Source organism: Leopardus geoffroyi, chromosome B1 (assembly GCF_018350155.1).
Source record: "Leopardus geoffroyi isolate Oge1 chromosome B1, O.geoffroyi_Oge1_pat1.0, whole genome shotgun sequence".
Taxonomy (NCBI): Eukaryota; Metazoa; Chordata; class Mammalia; order Carnivora; family Felidae; genus Leopardus; species Leopardus geoffroyi.
Window position 1 is genome coordinate 64,440,867 of NC_059327.1, and position 18,550 is coordinate 64,459,416.

Sequence of the window (18,550 nt, forward strand, 5' to 3'; positions counted from 1 at the left end):
TATAAACATTTGTATGCAAGTCTAGGTGTGGTGGACATATGATTTTATTTCTCTTGGGTAAATAACATAGAAGTCAAATGGTAGGCATATTTAACTTTATGTGAAACTGCCAAATGATTTTCCTTTTTACAGTTCCTCCAGGAATGTACAAAAGTTCCAGTGGTTTTGCATCTTTGCCAGCATTTAGTATTGTCAGTATTTTTAACTGTAACTATTCTCATGGGTGTATGGGAATATGTTATTGTGATTTCATTTACATTTCACTGATTATTAATGATTTTGGATATCTTTTCAAATATATGTTTGAAATTAATATATTTTTAAGTGGCTGTCAAATTGTTAGCTTATTTTTATTGAGTGCTTATTATTGAGTTACAAACATTTAAGGATTCTTCATATATACAAATTTTTTAGCCAATATGTACCTTGTATATTCTCTTGCTTTCTAAAAGTGAAAGTTTTTAATTTATATAAAGTCTAATTTACCAACAGTTTACTATATAATTTATTATTATTTGATGTATTATATGATCTGTACTTTTTGTCTCTCATCTAGAAAATCTTGTCCTAGTTTGAGGTCTTAAAGGTCTTATATTGTATTCTCATGGTTGTACAGTTTTAGCTTTCTGTTTTGAATGAAGCATTTTAAGTGATTTTTAATATGCTGTGGGGTAAGGATTGAGATTAATTTTTTTTTCTGTGGATATTCATTTGTTCCAGCACCGTTTCTTTGAAAGATGTTCCTTTCCTCATTGAGTTACCTTGACACCATTGTCATAAATCAGTTGATCATTTTTGTGAATTTATTTCTGGACTCTCTATTCTGCCCCATTGATTAATTTTATGTATTTTATACTTTGGGTGCTATTGTAAATGGATTTTTAAAAGTTTATTTTTAAGTAGACTAATCTTGTGTAAGGACACTTGTCATCATCCTTATCTCCTAATCAGAACCTTCACTGATTCCATATCAAATAATGTAGAACACTACTCAACCTAACACTGAAGTCCTGTCATTGTCTAAAATCTTCCTTTACAGATTTATCATTGGCATCCTGTATTTCCAGTGAAGTTAAGTACTCACTGCTCCAAAAGTATACTCCACACTTGCATAAGAATATGATCAAGGATAGGGTGCAAGAATACAGTAGACATGAGGGTTGATAAGTAGTAAAGGACCCTGATATAGAAGTAAGACTCAGAGGGGCGCCTGGGTGGCTAAGTTGGTTAAGAGTCTGACTCTAGATTTCGGCTCAGGTCATGACCTCACAGTTTGTGAGTTCGAGCCCTGCATCGGGCCTGCTTGAGATTCTCTCTCTCCCTCTCTCTCTGCTCTTTCCCAACTCGCACTCACTTGCTCTCTCCCTCAAAAATAAACTTAAAAAAAACCATAAAAATAAAGAAGACAGACTCAGAGTGTAAGAAAATGCTGTGTGGTTTTGGAGGGTAAAATTAGAATTGGTGCTGGAAGCCACAGAGAAATTTGCTTCAAGGTGATACTGCAATGATATAGCTAGATGATACGGTCAGAGAAGGAGGGATGTTCTCAGAAGACCATGAATTCTGTTACTGGCCAACCAGGGGTTGGATGATCACCTATTGAGAGTGTTATAAATGGAATAATAGTGTCAGGTGGGGCTAGACCAAGACTCCTTTATAAAATTCCCCTGGCCCTGAGATTGTGTAAATATATTCTCTATATTTATTACTTTATTTAATCGTTAAATATCATTTTCACAGCCAAAAAGAATCTTTCAGCTTCTGGCCCATTTCTGTTCCCTACATCCAGTTTAATATTTCATTTTATACTAAATTCTTCAACATGTTACTCATGAACTACTGCAGAAATTAGTGGAGGCTTTTTAAAAAAAATCGCAGCAGCATTTCCCATCTGAGGCTCCAGAATCATTCTTCATAAGGTATTATTAATGTATTACTAAATAAGAGAAGCCATTTGTAAATGATTATGCATGATTATTCTTTGTCACATCCATAAATTATATATTGGGTTCTCCTAGTGGAGTGGATCTAAACTGGTCAGGGCAGCGGGAGGCAACAGCTTTAGCATCTTTCAAAACAATAATTAATTTTCAAAATGCCAAGGCCAATTGGCAGTAGTTAACATTGCCCCCAGAGCATAATCATGGCCTAGATGCCATAGAGACAAGTTGTCTTGTGTTGCCTATAAATGGATTCTCAGGAAACCTAATTTGAAATTACTGCCTTTAATTATACTGCTGATATAAATAACTTTGATAAAATTAGTGCAGCTGGCCTCTTGTTTGTTTTTCCCACTTAAATGCACTGTACAATGTAATCATCTGAAATAAACATCCATTACAAAGAATGCTTCATTTCAAAGAACATATTATTCTGCTCATCCAGCCAATTGTTATTTTTTCCTCCCCAGCCACATTTCAATCTTGCACCTATTAAAGGGATGAACAAATTATCAAGCTCTCATAATGTACCAACTAGTGAATTAAAACAATTCATTGCTGCTGAATAGGGCCATGCATTTAAAAGATTTTAATTCATTTTTCTCCTCAATTACTATGTTTTCTTTTTAAACAGACCCTGCCAGCTTAAAACTTGTTGAAAGACATACTCTTCTCTACACAATATAGTTACGTTACTTCCTAAATAGTTACGCCTCTCTTTAAAAGAAAACAGAAGATACATCATTCATTTGATATGCTTTTTGACTTCAAAGTCCAAGGAAAGTGTCTCAAAAATTATATAAAACGTTGGCCTCAGTTCATTTATTTTGTTAGAGAACAGAATTGCCTCTTTTACAGAGAAGAATGGAGCCCTTTCTCTTGGTTCACTGTGATATGATTGTCATCTCTATCTCTACTGCAATCAGGACAGGATTTACCAAGGTCAATTCAACTCGGTCCAACTATTACCAAGCTCAGTTCAACCCAATTCAACTGTCGCCAAGCTCAATTCAACCCCACAACCTGTTATTAGCTACCTGCTACGTACAAGACACTATGAAGATTTCTAAAATGAGTAAGACGTGGCCTCTTTTCTCAATCTGGAAAAGAAGCAAAAAAGATTAACTGTGGAACATTGTGGCAGTTTGGAAATGGTTAGACAGGAACACAGATGATAAATGCTAGAGCAAGGGTGATACAGTAAGAGAAGTTAAATGGGCCTTGAAGTTCAAAGGAAAATGGCTGTGTGTAAAACGGAGAAAATAAGATAGGCCTTAAGGAAAATTCCGCAGCTTTCTTTTGCTCTTTTCTCTGTGGAGAAGGGCATAGAAATAAAAGTATGAGACACATTTGGTAATATGATAAATTTTATGTAATTATACTGACAAACGAATAAGCTAGGTTTTGCTGGAACCTAGGAATTAAGAGGAGTGGTTGAGGTATATACCAGAAACGTTGACGGGAGTGAAAACACAAAGGCCCCAAAATCCCAAACCAGTCTCTTTGTATTTATTAAGTAGTCAGGAACCATTGTAGCCTTTTGATAAGGCAAAGGAAATGACTGAAATTATACCTTCAGAAGATAGATATCAAAGCTCCGTAGATACACAGATCAAAATGTAGAAAAATGAGGGGCACCTGAGTGGCTCAGTCAACTCTTCATCTTGACTTAGGTCATGATCTCACAGTTCATGGGTTCAAGCCCCACATCAAGCTCTGCACTGAGAGCCCAGAGCCTGCTTAGGATTCTCTATCTCCCTCTTTCTCTACCTCTTCCCCCCACCCTTGCACTCTATCTCTCTCAAAATAAATAAACATTTAAAAATGTAGAAAAATAAGAGGCAGTAAGAACCATGAGAAATTTTCCTCTCTCTAGATAATCACCTGCATGGTGTTGAGGAAAGGGTCAGGGCTGGAGTTTCATCTTCTTGCAGTGGGACTCAGATTGGGCACCAGACCTGCATGTAGGGGACTCAGGAGATGGGGAATACGTACAACTCCAGGAGCATGGGAGACAGTCCAGGCCAACAGGTGCAATGGCAACAGCCAGCCAATTTTTCTGATGATAGAGCCCACCCGAAACCTCCAGTGTCTGAGTTTAAGTTCTCACTGAAGCAGGGCCTGGGTGAGACAAGAACTTGTACAGATTGATGGTTTGGGAAGTGTTCTCTAGGCATCAGGAGTGAGGGAGAAGGAAACTAAGACAGATAAAAAGGAGACGCCAATAGAAGGGTGGTAGTAGAGAGGTCACTGAGGTGACAACAGGGCTTAATTCTACCAGGTTCTCCTTATGAAATGGAAAGAATGTCTCCAAGGATTAACCACCTGAAGAACAAGAGGCTGATGACTTATCCTCCAGCTTCTGCTCCTTTTGGCTGAGGGCTGCCTAGAGGTAACTTGCATCTCTGTGCTTTGGGCTATACTTATACACAAGCTTTCATAAAATACCCTTGCTTGCTATTTGGCCAAACTGAACCTGCCATTCTGTTTCATTGAAGCCTCCAAGGCAGTTAACAAAGCCAAGCAAGTTCATATCCTTTATAATTACCATTGGCCTTTACAATACAAATTCCAGAGCTACTGCAGGCTTCCCCATCACCTGTACAACCCAGCAACAGTGACGCTACAGCTCACAAGGCATTATCACCACCCCCACTTACTACCAGGAAAGAGTTCCTGTGATGTTTGACCATGAGTGACTCAGCTCCTAAACTCTATCTTGTGAGTCTGCTTTCTGGTACCATTTCTGCTACCAACTATCTCTCAGTTTGGGTTCCCTTCAAATCAATACTGGTGACTAGACTTTTGGTGCAGGTGGTGTACTTCAGAAGTGATCCCAGGAATCACAAATAAGGGTAAAAAAGTCAATTTAACAGTGCATTTTGAAGTCGGTTATGATTTTTTAAGGTTTTTTTAAGTTTTTTTTTTTTATTTATTTTGAGAGAGAGCGAGAGAGAATACAAGCAGGGGAGGGCCAGAGAGAGGAGAGAAAATCTCAAGCAAGCTCTGGACTGACAGCAGAGCCTGATGTGGGGCTCCAACTCACGAACCATGAGATAATGACTGGAGCTGAAGCCAAGAGTCAAATGTTTAACTAACTGAGCCACCCAGATGCCCTGAAGTCGGTTATGATTTTAATAGGACTCCTGAGATATATGCAAAGTGTCTCTCAGAACTTTCTACCTGAGGGACAGGATAGATCATTTATCCAGAAGCTTTTGACCCCCTCCCCTTTTTTTTTAAGTTTGTCCCTAGAGGTATTATTTCCCTTGCATTCAGGCTTCTGTAGAGCCAAACGGGTTCTCATGGTTTTAGGAGTAGATTGTAGAAACTCGCACTCACTTGAGGGGACATTCTCACCATGAGGTCCATCGGCACTCACAAAGGAATTACTCACATATGGCTGCAACTATCAGGAGTGGACTGAGGAGATGTGACATGGGGTACCAAAGGTAGCTGTGTGAATCTGTTTCTTTATCTCTCATGATGCGTAAATTTTACCAGGTAGCCTGGGTACCATGATGGGTCCTGAAGTACCATGAAGCTGGTATTTCAAACCAAATCCCCTGCTATGCAATCCTTGTTGACAATCTCTGTTCTGTCTCTGTTTTCAGCTGTCTTTCCAATAGGACGTTAGGCTGGCATAGCTTGGCCTCTGCAGACCAGTGAGGGTCTGCTTGTTGGCCTTCCAAGGCCTTTCCAGGCAAGCTGGATTCTGCACCATTAGCTGCCGCTTCTCTTTTATACCTCTCAAAGAATCTAGTGTTGCTCTAAGCCTCACCCCTAATGGTGTGAATTGCCAAAGGTAGACTTGGCTTTCCTTTTTTGAAAGGATATTCAATTCCTCCCAAAAGTTGGTGTGCTGAAAGGAACGTTTTAAGACAACTTATCATGCCACTTTTTTTCTGTCTAGCCTGCATCTTTCTTAATGCACCGTTTGTAATCCACAAGATTATATAGACTCAACTTCAAGATCACTTTCTTCTACATTTAGATTTTATAATCAGCCAATGGTACAGATATTTGCTACATAGTGTCTTAGGGATCCCACATGGCCCCCAGGATGAAGTGTGGTATATTTTGCACAATATGGGGGTGGGGTCGGGGAACGTATGACTTTCTCAAAGTGAGCCTTCCCTTTATCTTCCTTTTGATTTCTCTTTACTGCTAGTATGGGAAATATCTGATTTTTTTTTTTTTCAAAAAATGATCTGTCTCTACCAGTTCAAAATTTAATCACATCCAGTCTTTCAAGCTTTCATCCCATTACCCGTTCAATTTTCAGTGTATACTAGGGCAAGGACCTCTCTTTAAAGTTCTGTTCTGAGAGTTTTTACCAGACTTATTGCTAAGGCACCAAGATCTGGTGTCTGGCTCTTTGTTACAATCAAGCAGGCTGACCTTCCAACCCATTTGGATTTTCACTGTCATTGCCAGGCCTTTGTCTGATAGTCTTCTCTGTGGCCCTCTGTTACAAAGTCACATTGACTTTAACTCTCATGACCCTTGCTTACTTCTGCAGGCTAGCAATATCAGTTATCTTTCACACACTCGTGAAAGCACAAGATGACACCTGGATTTCCTCAGTCTACCCTCATCTGGAGGAATGGGAAAGCTGGCACAGGTCCATCTGCCTCTGTCACTTTTACCCTACCACGCAGGCACTATATTAGGCACTTCCCTTACCCACTGAAAAGCTGATCTGAAAGACATTACAGTCTTTCCAGGGAAAGGAAGGACAAGCGTCATGCTCTTGGTTTTCCCACAAACAAATCCTGGTGAGTCTTGCATGTATCCTGTCCTGTCCCACACCCTCTCCCCAAACCTTGTTCAACACAGGGTGGATAAATGGGGAGGGAGAACACTGGAATTGTGTAGATATCATGTTGAGTACATGTAATTGAAGAATGAAAGTGAAATTCAAAGAGCCTAAATAAGCAAAGACTTCATCACTTGAATAGAGGAGGGAGGCACACCTGGATGGCTTAATTAGTTGAGCATCTGCCTTCGGCTCAGGTCATGATCTCATGGTTCCTGGGTTTGGGTCCTGCATTGGGCTCTGTGCTCACAGCTCAGAGCCTGGAGCCTGCTTCAGATTCTGTGTGTGTGTGTGTGTATTTGTGTGTGTGTGTGTGTGTGTGTGTGTGTGTGTGTGTGTGTGTCTAACCCTCCTCTGCTCACGCTCTGTCTCTCTCTGTCTCAAAAATAAATAATAAACATTATTATTATTTTTTTAATATTAGAGGAGGGTCACCTGGGTGGCTCAGTCGGTTAAGCTTTCTGACACTTGATTTCAGCTCAAGTCATCATCTCATGGTTCGTGTGTTTGAGCCCCACATTGGGCTTTACGCTAATGCTGATAGCACAGAGCCTGCATGGGATTCTCTCTCTCTGCCCCTCCGCCACTCGTCTCTCAAAATAAATTAACTTTTAAATAATTAATAGACAAAAAAATATTAGGGGGAAAATACTATTACTGATTTCTATATTAATAGTTGTCATTTATGACATCATCACTAGAATGATGTAATTTTCCTTTTATTAAAATTAAAATTTTACATATTATAAAATATATAGCCTGAAAACTAAATGTGTCTCATAATTCTATCTCACTAAGATAATCACTGCTCATGGTTGGATGTGCGCTCCTCCAAATGTGTCCTATTCATATGATAGCACATATCATGAAAGCATTATTTACCCAAATGAGACCATACTACATACAGTTCTGAAGCTTGACTTCTTACTTAAAAAATATATCCTACACATATGTGTGTATCACTTTGTGTGTCTGCGTGGTATATCTCATTTCTTAATATGGCTTATGTATTTCCATGTTAATAACTAAACATTTGGGTGATTGCCAATTTCTTGCTATTACAAACAGTGCTATAATGAACATTCTTGTTACAATGAATATATCTTTGGGCAATTTTGCAGGTGTTTTAAAAAACTGATTCCTGAGTAGATTTTCTGATGTGAACACCGTAGATTTTTTTTTTATTTTAATGACATTTATCAAATTGCCCTCCAAATAAGTTGTGCCCATTTACAATTACCTCAACAATATATGGCAATGCTTAGTTTCACCCACCTTGGCTACACTAGGTGTTATCAATCTTTTTTAAATGTGCTGATCTAGGGGCGCCTGGGTGGCTCAGTCGGTTGAGCATCCGACTTCAGCTCAGGTCATGATCTCGCAGTCCGTGAGTTTGAGCCCCGCATTGGGCTCTGTGCTGACAGCTCAGAGCCTGGAGCCCGTTTCAGATTCTGTGTCTTCCTCTCTCTCTGCCCCTCCCCCATTCATGCTCTGTCTCTCTCTGTCTCAAAAATAAATAAATGTTAAAAATAAATAAATAAATAAATGTGCTGATCTGGTAATTGAAAGTAAGTGCCACTGTTAACTGAATTTGCATATGTTTGCTTATTGAGGTTGAGCATCTTTTTACATGTGGCCAAAAACCATGTGCAGTTCCTCCCTTGTGAACTACCTTTGTGTTTTATTCATTTTTTTCTAGGTTCTACCAATTTTCCTTTTTTTTCCCTTTAATTTGTAAAAAATCCACACGTACTAGAGAAATTAGCTGTTTGGCTATCATATGTGTTATGAAATATGGCATTATCATGGCTTTGAGTTTTGTCTGGGGCAATGTTGGTGTGTGAGTGTGTTTCTTTTTTTATAAATTAGGACTTTATCTTTTTAATGATCATGCTTACCTGAATCTTCCTATGTTAATTTTTTATTTCATGTCATCCTAAGAAAGGGATTCCTTTCAAAAATATTATAAACATACTCAGTTTTGTTTTATTCTCATATTTTCAGTTTTATTTTTATTTTACAACATTTAAGTCTTTCATTAAGTCTTAAGTTTCCACCTAAACTTCAGTCTAAGCAATAAGGAAGGGATCCAGCCTTACATTTTTCCAGATGACTAGTCATTTCTCCTCATGCTATTTAATAACCTGGCCTTTTTCCACTAATTTGGAATGCAACTTTATTAAGTACTAAGGAATGGAAAGCTAAGAGATAAATAGATAGCTAGATAATAGTTTTACACACACATATTATCCTAATTCCTGAAGGTTCATACTATGTTTTGATATCTGGTAAAAGTACTCTAACCACTTATCCCACTTAACTTTACTAAAAAATTTTCATTAAACATTAAAGATGTTTCCCCATGTTACTTTTTTCAACTCATTTTTGAGATAATTTTAATCATATTTAAAAATAAACCGGGGCATGTGGGTGGCTCAGTCAGTTAAGTATCCAACTCTTGATTTCAGCTCAGGTCATGATATGTGAGATCAAGCCCTGAATCCAGCTCTGCACTGACAGCTCAGAGCCTGCTTGGGATTCTCTCTCTCCCTCTCTCCCCCTTCCCCACTCACGCTCTCTTTCCTCAAAATAAATAAATAAACATTAAAAAAAAAACAACCAGTTGGGATTATATTGTTTAAACTATCACTTTTCTCACTCCCTGCTACATCCTGGATATATTGAATACTAAATATTTCCCCTGCTTATAATCACTCCTGAACTTTCCAATTTTCAGCTGCCAAAGTAGTGTCTAGTGCCCAAATTTAATCATTTCCATTTGTTGGTGAATATCTGTCAGTGATACCATTCATTTGAGGATACAATCCAAGCATTTAAATGTGACATATAGGACCTCTGTCTATTCCTTTATCCTGATTTTGTATCACTCCTTATCTCATTCAGCACTCTCCCTGCCCCAGTCATTATAACACTTTGTTCACCTTCACGTTTTCTTGTTCAGATGTTCAAGTGTCCTAGAGGATACTTGCTTTAAATCTCTGCTCCACTCTACATCAAGTGTCCTTCCTTCATCAGAACTCCCGTTCCTAGACTATCAAGATATACTAGACTATACTAAAATTGCCTGTTCATTTGAATCTCTTTTCCACTAAACATGAAACCTCTTCAGGTTTCTATCTTTTCTTTATTCCAAGAACTCACTATAGTATGTATTACAATAGACCCTTATTAATTCATGTTTATAAACAAATAAACCTAAAGTAACACAAGCTGGGGTTAATTTTATATCAGTCAGTTGATCAAATAGATTCCACTGTCTTAGTTGGGTGCAGGTAGTTCTTCTAGAAAGTGATCCCGGGAGGCACTATAGAGTTTGGGAGTAGAAAGACAGAAAAAGTGGGAATGCCAGTAAAGGGGTGTGTGGATGAGTTAGGGTCAATGGGCCTTAATCCAGCTTGGGATCTTTTGAGAAACTGAAAGTCACTTTAGGACTGCCCTTTTGGGAGAATGGGAAATCTCTGACATTTATCCACTGACTTCAGTCCAAGAGATGTCCCCAGAGGTTTTAGCTTAGCCTAAGCTTCCAGATTGTGCCTGTGTGCAGCCAAGAAAGTACACCTGGTACCAAAGACCCAGGGGATAGAACCCAACAGGCACAGACACTCAAGTGGGAATCAGTCAGTATACAGGTGAACTCAGAGGAAGGCCAAAGGGACAGAGTGGATGTTAACAGCATCAGCTACAGTAGCTGATACTACAGCATCTGCCCCAGCACCAAGCTGTACATGTATACACTAATATTGGATATGAGCTATTTGAAGATTCTTGATGGACACTAAGGATGATTTCTATTTCCTTTAAAATACATGAGAGTTATAGACATAAGTGCTATTTGATTCAGTGTTGTGGTGGACCAAAAACTGTCCAAAGGGAAGCTCCATGTTTTTTAATGTTCTGTGTTATTATTCATTGACAAATCATATTCTCATTGTAGAACATACATTTGCTCAGACATGTGAGATTATAAAATTTGTTTATTACATTTCAACATCTTTTCCATATGCAGATTTATAGAATCGGCCTCAACAAATCATTAAGTAGCCCTGGATATCCATTATGATGCTCAACATATTTTAGTTCATTTTTATAATGTCATCAGTAATTTGAGGTTACTTTTGGGCTGCATTGCTTTTTTTTAAAGAGAATGAGTAGTGAACTTCACTTTTTTCAGTGACTGCTGTATGCAGAACCCCCTACTAATCTCAGTGGATGTATGTAGGATAAGTGGTGCACAACCTAACAAAACTTACTCTTTACAGCATAAAATACAGGAATGCTTATGCTTTATGAAAATCGACTATGTATCTATTCTGGTGATGCAGAAATGAAGTTAATCTGAATTAAAAATTGGAAATAAATGAGTTTTGATAGAAATCTTAAAGAACATAATCAAACGTGGACTGGTGTTCAAAAATGGCATTCACATATTTTAAAAATACATTGTTCATGGGTTTATAGGGGAGCCTCTGAAAATTATAAACCAGAAGCGTGCAGATGTTAATCCGTCTGTGGGAGCATGCTGAGAACACCATCCTTCCCTCTGGGCATCCTGTTTCCTCTACCTAGAATATTTTTTATCTCTTCTTTAATAATTCCTGCTTGCCTTTAAGATTAGCTTAAGTCTCATCTCCTATTGTGTCTCCATAGTTTCCTATGACTACCATGACAAATTACCACAAACTTGTTGAATTAAAACAGCACAGCTCTATTGTCTTATGGTTTTGGAGGTCAGACGTCAAGTGTGGGTCTCCCTGAGCTAAAACTGAGGTGTCAGTATGGCTGCATCTTCTGGAAGGTCTTGGGAAGAGCCCATTTTCTAGCCTTTTCCAGCTTCCAGAAGCCACTTACATCCTTGGTCAAGACCCCTCCCTCCATCTTCAAGGCCAAAAGTATAGCATCTTTCTTCCTCTCTGACCTCTGCTCCTATCCTTCCATCTTCTCTCTCTGACCCTACCTCTGTTGGCTCCCTCTCATAAGGATCCTCATGTTTACATTGGGCCCATCAAGATAATCCAGGATGATCTCCCCATATCACTACTCTTAACTTAATCATATCTGCAAAATCCCTCTTGTCATGTAAGGAAACATAATCACAAATCCCAGGGATTGGGGTGTTGACATCTTGGGGCAGGTGAGGGGGCAGGGGGAGCATAAGGCAGTATTATTCAGCCTACTGTGCCTCCTCTTGAAAGTTATTGAGTTCAATTTTTGAGTTTTAGAATTAGTTTATCTTTCTCTGGACCCACAACCATCTATCTCTAATATGGGGAATTTTAGAACTACTTTGAAATTTGGGGTTACTCTTTCCACCTTAACTGTTATTTCTTCATGTGAAAACTGTATTTCATCTGTGCAGTCATACTGATCTAAATTTGGACCTAGGCCTCCTCCCTTAGTTTCCTCCTGTGTGAAGGAGAAGTGTATTACAAGGTAGGTAAGAGAACAAATGTGAGAGCAAGATTCCTCATCCCAAACCTCTGTCCTAGCACCTAATTGTATGAAGCAGCACCAATTTTTCAGTTTTCTTATCTATAACATGGAAATGATTACAACATTTAACACATTCACTTCTTGTGAGCATTAATGAATGGACACATGAAAATTATTTAGAACAGTGATTGCTCTAAAAGTACTTAGAGCATAGTATTCACTCAAAACTGTTAGTTGTTACTATCTCCACCTGTGAGATTATAATAAAGATTTAGGAGACAGTCGATAAAGCCACAGTACAATGCCTGGCACACAGCAAATTCTCAATACCTTCTACCTTTTGATTGATCATCATCATCTGTATTAAATACAAGTTAAAGAAGTCAAATTTAGTGAAGAAAATGCTGTGTTTCAAAGGTAAGAGTTTGGTGAAATGTGCTCAATTCTAGGCTAACAATCTGAATTATTTCAGGCTCTATTATCCTCAGGTTCAATATGGTCATGAAAGGTCAATAATGGTGTGATGGATAGATTTTATTAGTTTCAATGATGAAGTAATAATAGTAATAACTATCGGCTTTTAAATACTACAAACTGCTTTCAAATGCATTATCTCCTAGGGACTTGATGTGACTTAATGTTTATTCCAGACAGTATCTAGCAGGCTAATGGCTATTTGATTATTTAAGCTTCCCAGATTGGTGTGATCTTTGTCACACAATAGCCTTCATGTCCTTTGTATTATGAAATTTTCAAGTGTTACCCATTGCTTCCAAGGCAAACTGAGCCATTCCATTCAAATGTTTACAGTAAATAGAACAGAAACTTGTGGACTCGTCTTCCTCTCTCATAAATGAAGCAACAGCAAAGTGGTACAGCATCTCAGCTGTTCCAAGTTCCTCAAATAAGTTTTACTTTTGCAAAACGAACTAACTTCCTATATGTTGTGAGCTGTGTTATGAGCAACATGACCGGCAGCCACGTTTGCTGTAATTTTTTAAATATGTGGAAAAAAAGCAAGATATCGACCATGTATTACCTTAACCAAGATGCCAAATTATCTAACTTGTTTCTCCAGGCAAGCAGTCCAACGACAGGGACAGCTCCCAGGAGCCAGTCAAGGTTGTCTGTCTGTCCATCCACTCAGGACATCTGCAGGTAAGTGCTCAGCAAATGATCCTATTTAAATATTTTTTAGACCAACGTTTTGTATTCCTCTCCTGTATTATGAGACTGTGTGGCTCTTGCTTCTGCCTTGCATTGTCCATGGACAATTTATACTGGTTTAATTTTTCCCCCTTCAATGCATTTTCTTCATTTGAACTTTATTTCCCAACTTCTGGTCCATGCTATCATTTTCATCATTCTCTCTCTCTGTTTTCCCATGGCTTTCCTCTCCATTCCCATCTCCCATCCTTTGCCTGCTGCTTTGTCTAGATCTGCCATCTTGCATGACATGTCAGAAGATGCATTTGAGCAATGCACCCCTGTCATGGTGCTCAGCCCTGCTAGGAAGGAGTCTGGTAAGAAATCAGTAAAACAGAGGCCTAGGAGGAGGAGGAGGGCCTCCGAGAGATATGAGCGTGCAGAAGAACAAATAAAAGGGAGAAGTGATTTTCACCTCCAGATCGCAAGCCCCAGATGGAGTGAGCTTTACACAGATTCTTCAGATTCCTCTTCCCCAGATGAGAGTCACTGGATTCAGGCAAAAAGAAGAGCCCAAGTTAAATTCCGACTGTCACGAAGAAGAAGGAGAAATAGTAGTAAACCATGTGGAAACTTGGATGGGTCTTCTGCTCCTAATGGAATGGATCTGATAGATTTGGAATCCAAAGGTAAAAAGCAACAAGAGCTGATTGAACATGAGAGTTGCTCTTTACATCTCTGCAGAGGAAAAGGCACAAGGTACCAAGAATGCAGCCTTTCCCTGCCAAGAGGATCCTTTGAGATTAAGAGATCCTCAAGGAAGCATGAGGAAAACAAAGGCAGATACCACCACAGGGATCCGCAGCTCTTGCATAGTCTTGGGCAGTATGAATCCATCAAGAAAGGACTTTCAGAAGCAGATTCTAGCCCTGAAATATTGGCAGTTGCAGAAGGCAGCAAGTATGTGGATGCTGCTGGGTTCCAGGTGACTAACTCTGTGCAGAAGCCTCCTGCCACCTACCATGATGGGTCTGATAATTTAAAAATATGCAGGTCAGTCACTATAGAGAAAGGCTTGATGCCATCCACATGCGATTCTTTCCACTGTGTGTCAAGTGTGTGTTTGACACCTACCCTCAAAACATAACATTTATTTATACTGTTATCTGTCTGATTGGATGTAAGGTAAGAAAACAAGAAAAGGTGTGTGAGAGAAGAAGAATATGGAAGTATCTAGGGGTCTGAAAGCTGTTCTAGAATAGAATTAGATTTCCCCTTTACCTTTCCCTTAATTGGATAATGACTGATCCTGTTAAATGGATCGACAAACAGTTGGATCTGATACCCATTCTATTTAAGACAAGACGAGTGGAGTAAATATGAGTGAGAGAGTGTATGAAACCTTAGGTCCTTTAATGCAAATTTGGTGAACTGTTAGCATCCTGATGGAAAGATATTTAAGGCTTGGGTTTTTTAAGGTCAGATTTTGTACCAAAAAAAATCTCCTCTGCAGTTGGTGTTAATTTGTTCTCCAATTGTCTGACTCAGCAGGGTAATTCAAGACTGAAAGGACAGAGAAACAGGTCATGGACATATCAGTGGGGGTGCTGGAGCCTTCAGGGAAGGAGAACACATTAACTTTAGTGATAATCATGTACTAAAAGGTGTCAACATGTAGACATTTCATAGCTATGAGACTCTTTTCTCCAACTTTTCATCCATCCATATACATTTTCAGAATAACTTAATGTGAATAAGAATTATATGAATATCCATGCTGGTGTGCACAAATCAGATAATTTTAAACAAAACAGATAGTTTTACATTTTCATGTTATACCCAGTCATTTAAATTGGTTAGATTCTGTTTGGGAGCATATGAAGTTTTTTTGGGTAATGCTTGGTTGTTTGGGCTTGTTTTATGAAAGTCAAAGTTGCTTTAGAAAACGTGTGTGTGTGTGTGTGTGTGTGTGTGTGTGTGTCATGCGAATCACATGACCCAGAAAATGCTGCCCATGTCCATTCAAGACAAGACAAGGGGAATTAAGCTCTGGATGTAAATAATATTATAATAGTTTGTTTCTCTGAAAGTTTTATAAGATATTTATAAATTGTTTATTCATGGATTCATTCAAGCATCTGTGATACATCAATTCTAGGCATTAAAAATATTATAGTACTTGTCCAGTCTGACATCTTAGAGCTTACAGTCTAATGGGAAACACAGGAACACAATAATTTCACAGTTGATATATAATTACAATTGTGATAAGGAATATGAAAGCACATAACAAGGAAGCTTTACCTATTCTGCAAGATGAGAGAAGAACTCTCTTGAGGAGCTGATGAACTGACTGAGGCTCAAAGGATGACAGGAATGGATCAAGGAAAGAAACAGGGAAGATCATCTGGGCAGAAGGTGGCACAATAAGAAGTCAGGAGGAGGGAAGGAGTTTCGCAATCCAGGGAACTGGAAGTGGGCTTCTGTGGCCAGGGTGTGGTGAGCGAGGGGGATGGGTGGTGCAGAGGAGGAGGGGGGAGGTGGAGAAGGCCTTGTCAAACATGCTCAGAGATTTAAAGGAAGTGGCACCATTTGATTTATATATTGATGGAAGTTTCTTATAATCCTTTGAATATGATTTAAGTGAGACTTTGCTAAAATGTTGGAGGATGGAATAAAACACTATTTCTAGTCTAAACTAAGAACTCCCCACTTACAACCATCTGTCGTCATTCCCCGAATCTACTTCCAACATAATTTAATGAAAGTCAGTTAAAGAAGCTAGTTGTAGGCTTAATGGTAATTGGAGAAAAAAGTAATGCTTGCAATTAAAGTCATAGTGGCTGGTTCTCCTAACTTAAAAGCACTGCTCTGGAGGAACATTTTCAAAGACAGGATATTTAACTTAGACTTCTATTAATGAAAGTGAGATTGATGGGCCTATAGTTATTATTTCTTGCTGTGGGTTATCATCAAAATATATCCACTAAGCCAATACTAGGGCTGCATATTATGCTAGATGCTGAGGGCAAAATGCAACAAAAGACTTGATTCTTTCTTCCAGTGGCCTGTTATCTAGTGGGAGAAATTGAACACATAAGTGAAAAGATGCAAATTCAAGATAGTACAGGGTGAATTAAAAAGAAAGGAATACTGCAAAAATTTGAAGAAAGAAAAATTGCTGAGAGCTGGAACAATCTGGAAAGCCTGTAAGAGGTGGGATTGGGACAAAGAAAGGTAGAATTAGATTGGCAGAGACGTATGGATAGGCATTCTGGGCACTCAGGTCAGGGGAAATACCATAAACCCAGACAGAGATGAGGAAATGACTGTGCACTGAAGAATTTTGTGTGAATTTATATGACTAGGTTGGAAAGTTTACATAGATAACAATTCAAACAAACAAACAAACAAAAAGACTTGTAAAGGAAACATATGTATGTTTCCAAAGAGTTCAACTATGTTCTACACATCTTTGTTCTCAAACTGCCTTGATGAGCCTTTTGATACCAAAAAGGCTGCCTTAAAAGCTGAGAACAGATCAAGGAGATTGTGCTCCCTTTAGCCCATCTTCAATCAGAGAAGCTTCATGATTATCTCTTGTATGTAACAGGGTTATACATAGTATCCCTTTAAGAAAAACAAATTTCACTGCAAAAAATAATACAGAAGAGCCTTTGCTAAATAGCATAGGCCTGATGAAGAAAAACATATATACAGAGTAGTGCGAGTGTCCCGGGCTGGTGGGGGTAGGTGTATTGGGAAAGGAACCTAGATTTAAGAGAACAAGTTGTAATAAGGTAGAAGTATCCAACTTTGGGGTAAGTAGGATTAGGATAATAAAGAGTAATGAAAGGAAAGAACAGATGGTATACTGGCATTCCACTGGGTGAATGGAAACAATCTTGGTGCTTGGAATTGGTAACAGCATAAGATAAAGGAGTCAAGGAGGACTCCAAACCTTGGAACTTGGGAGACAGTAAACGCTGATGTTACTGACAAAGTCAGAAGAGGTCAGAGGCAAGCTGGTTTGGGAAAGACATGATGAGTTCAATTACAGGCAGGCTGTTTGTGGTTGCAATGACATTGCAGGATCAGTTGTCCAGCAGATAATATGAGACATGTCAGCAAAAGGCAGGACAGCAATCACAGCTGGTTCTGTATAATTTTTCAAGCATTGTAGAACTATACACAGATCAACACTAAATAATTGCATACTTGCAACTGTCATTAACATGATGTGTTAGCACAGGGCAATAGCACAAAGATACTAAAAATGAAAATCTTCTCCAGGCCAGGGAGGACATATAGATTTGGGTATCATTTTCAGGCAGGTAACCGTGATGCCTGGGAAGTGAATGAAATCTCTAAATGAGCTCATACGCAGGAAAAAGGCCTCCACATGGACACAGCCTGAGCACCAGAGTCCCCTGTGCAAGGAAGAGAAACAGCAATTGCCTGTGAACTTGCACTCTTGCTGCTTCAGACACGCATGGGCAGAACCCGCCTCAGCCACAACCACAAAGCAGAAGAAGCTCCTAAGCCCTTCCTCCTTTTCTGTTCCTGGCATTTGGTCCCCATATAGACACCCTACCCTCTTTCCCACTCTCATCAAAGCCTTATTCGGAGAAAGTTTCTCTATTAGCCAATTACAACTTACAGGAAATTTAAGTCATCATGCTAACACACCCATAGCTGTGTAGTGGGAAAGGCTTTATCTTCTTCATACAAAAAAAAAAAAAAAAAAAAAGGTTTTAAAACATGGATTAGATCATGTTAGCCCATACCTAAGGCTTTTCAATGGCCTCTTAATTGCCCTCAGAGGCAAGTTCAAAATCCTTAATATGATTTACAAGTCCCTGCATGATCTATCTATCAGATCTGCCTCTCCAGCTTCAACACCCATCATTAATGAAGACCTGTTCCTGCTAGTCTATCTTCACTTCCCTGAAAGTGCCTAGACCTGTCCCTTTCAGGGCCTAGAATGTCTTCACAGCACCCCCTCTGCCCTTCCCCAGATGAAATCCTACTCATTCCTTTTTAGTTGAAATGTAATTTCTTTAGGGACACCTTCATGATTATCTAAGCAACACTCAAGCCCCCTAGTCACTTCCATGGCATAATTTTTAATTGCTAACATGTAGGTATTTTTGTGATTGACTGTTTCAGATTTGTTCCAGTGTCCACAGTGCCT

At 38.9% G+C, this 18,550-nt stretch overlaps 1 protein-coding gene across 11 annotated transcripts in view; it reads left to right on the top strand.

Moving 5' to 3' along the window:
- The window catches only part of MARCHF1 (membrane associated ring-CH-type finger 1), an 874,367-nt gene that overhangs the window by 774,241 nt on the left and 81,576 nt on the right, over positions 1-18,550 (top strand). For 6 of the 11 annotated variants that reach the window (XM_045463907.1, XM_045463928.1, XM_045463961.1 and 3 more), the window contains 2 exons: positions 13,289-13,368; positions 13,648-14,409. In XM_045463907.1, coding sequence (XP_045319863.1) covers positions 13,289-13,368; positions 13,648-14,409 — 842 coding nt within the window. Of the gene's footprint in view, positions 1-10,682; positions 13,369-13,647; positions 14,410-18,550 lie in introns of those variants that run through there. The other 5 variants (XM_045463942.1, XM_045463950.1, XM_045463893.1 and 2 more) reach the window with 5 other exon arrangements.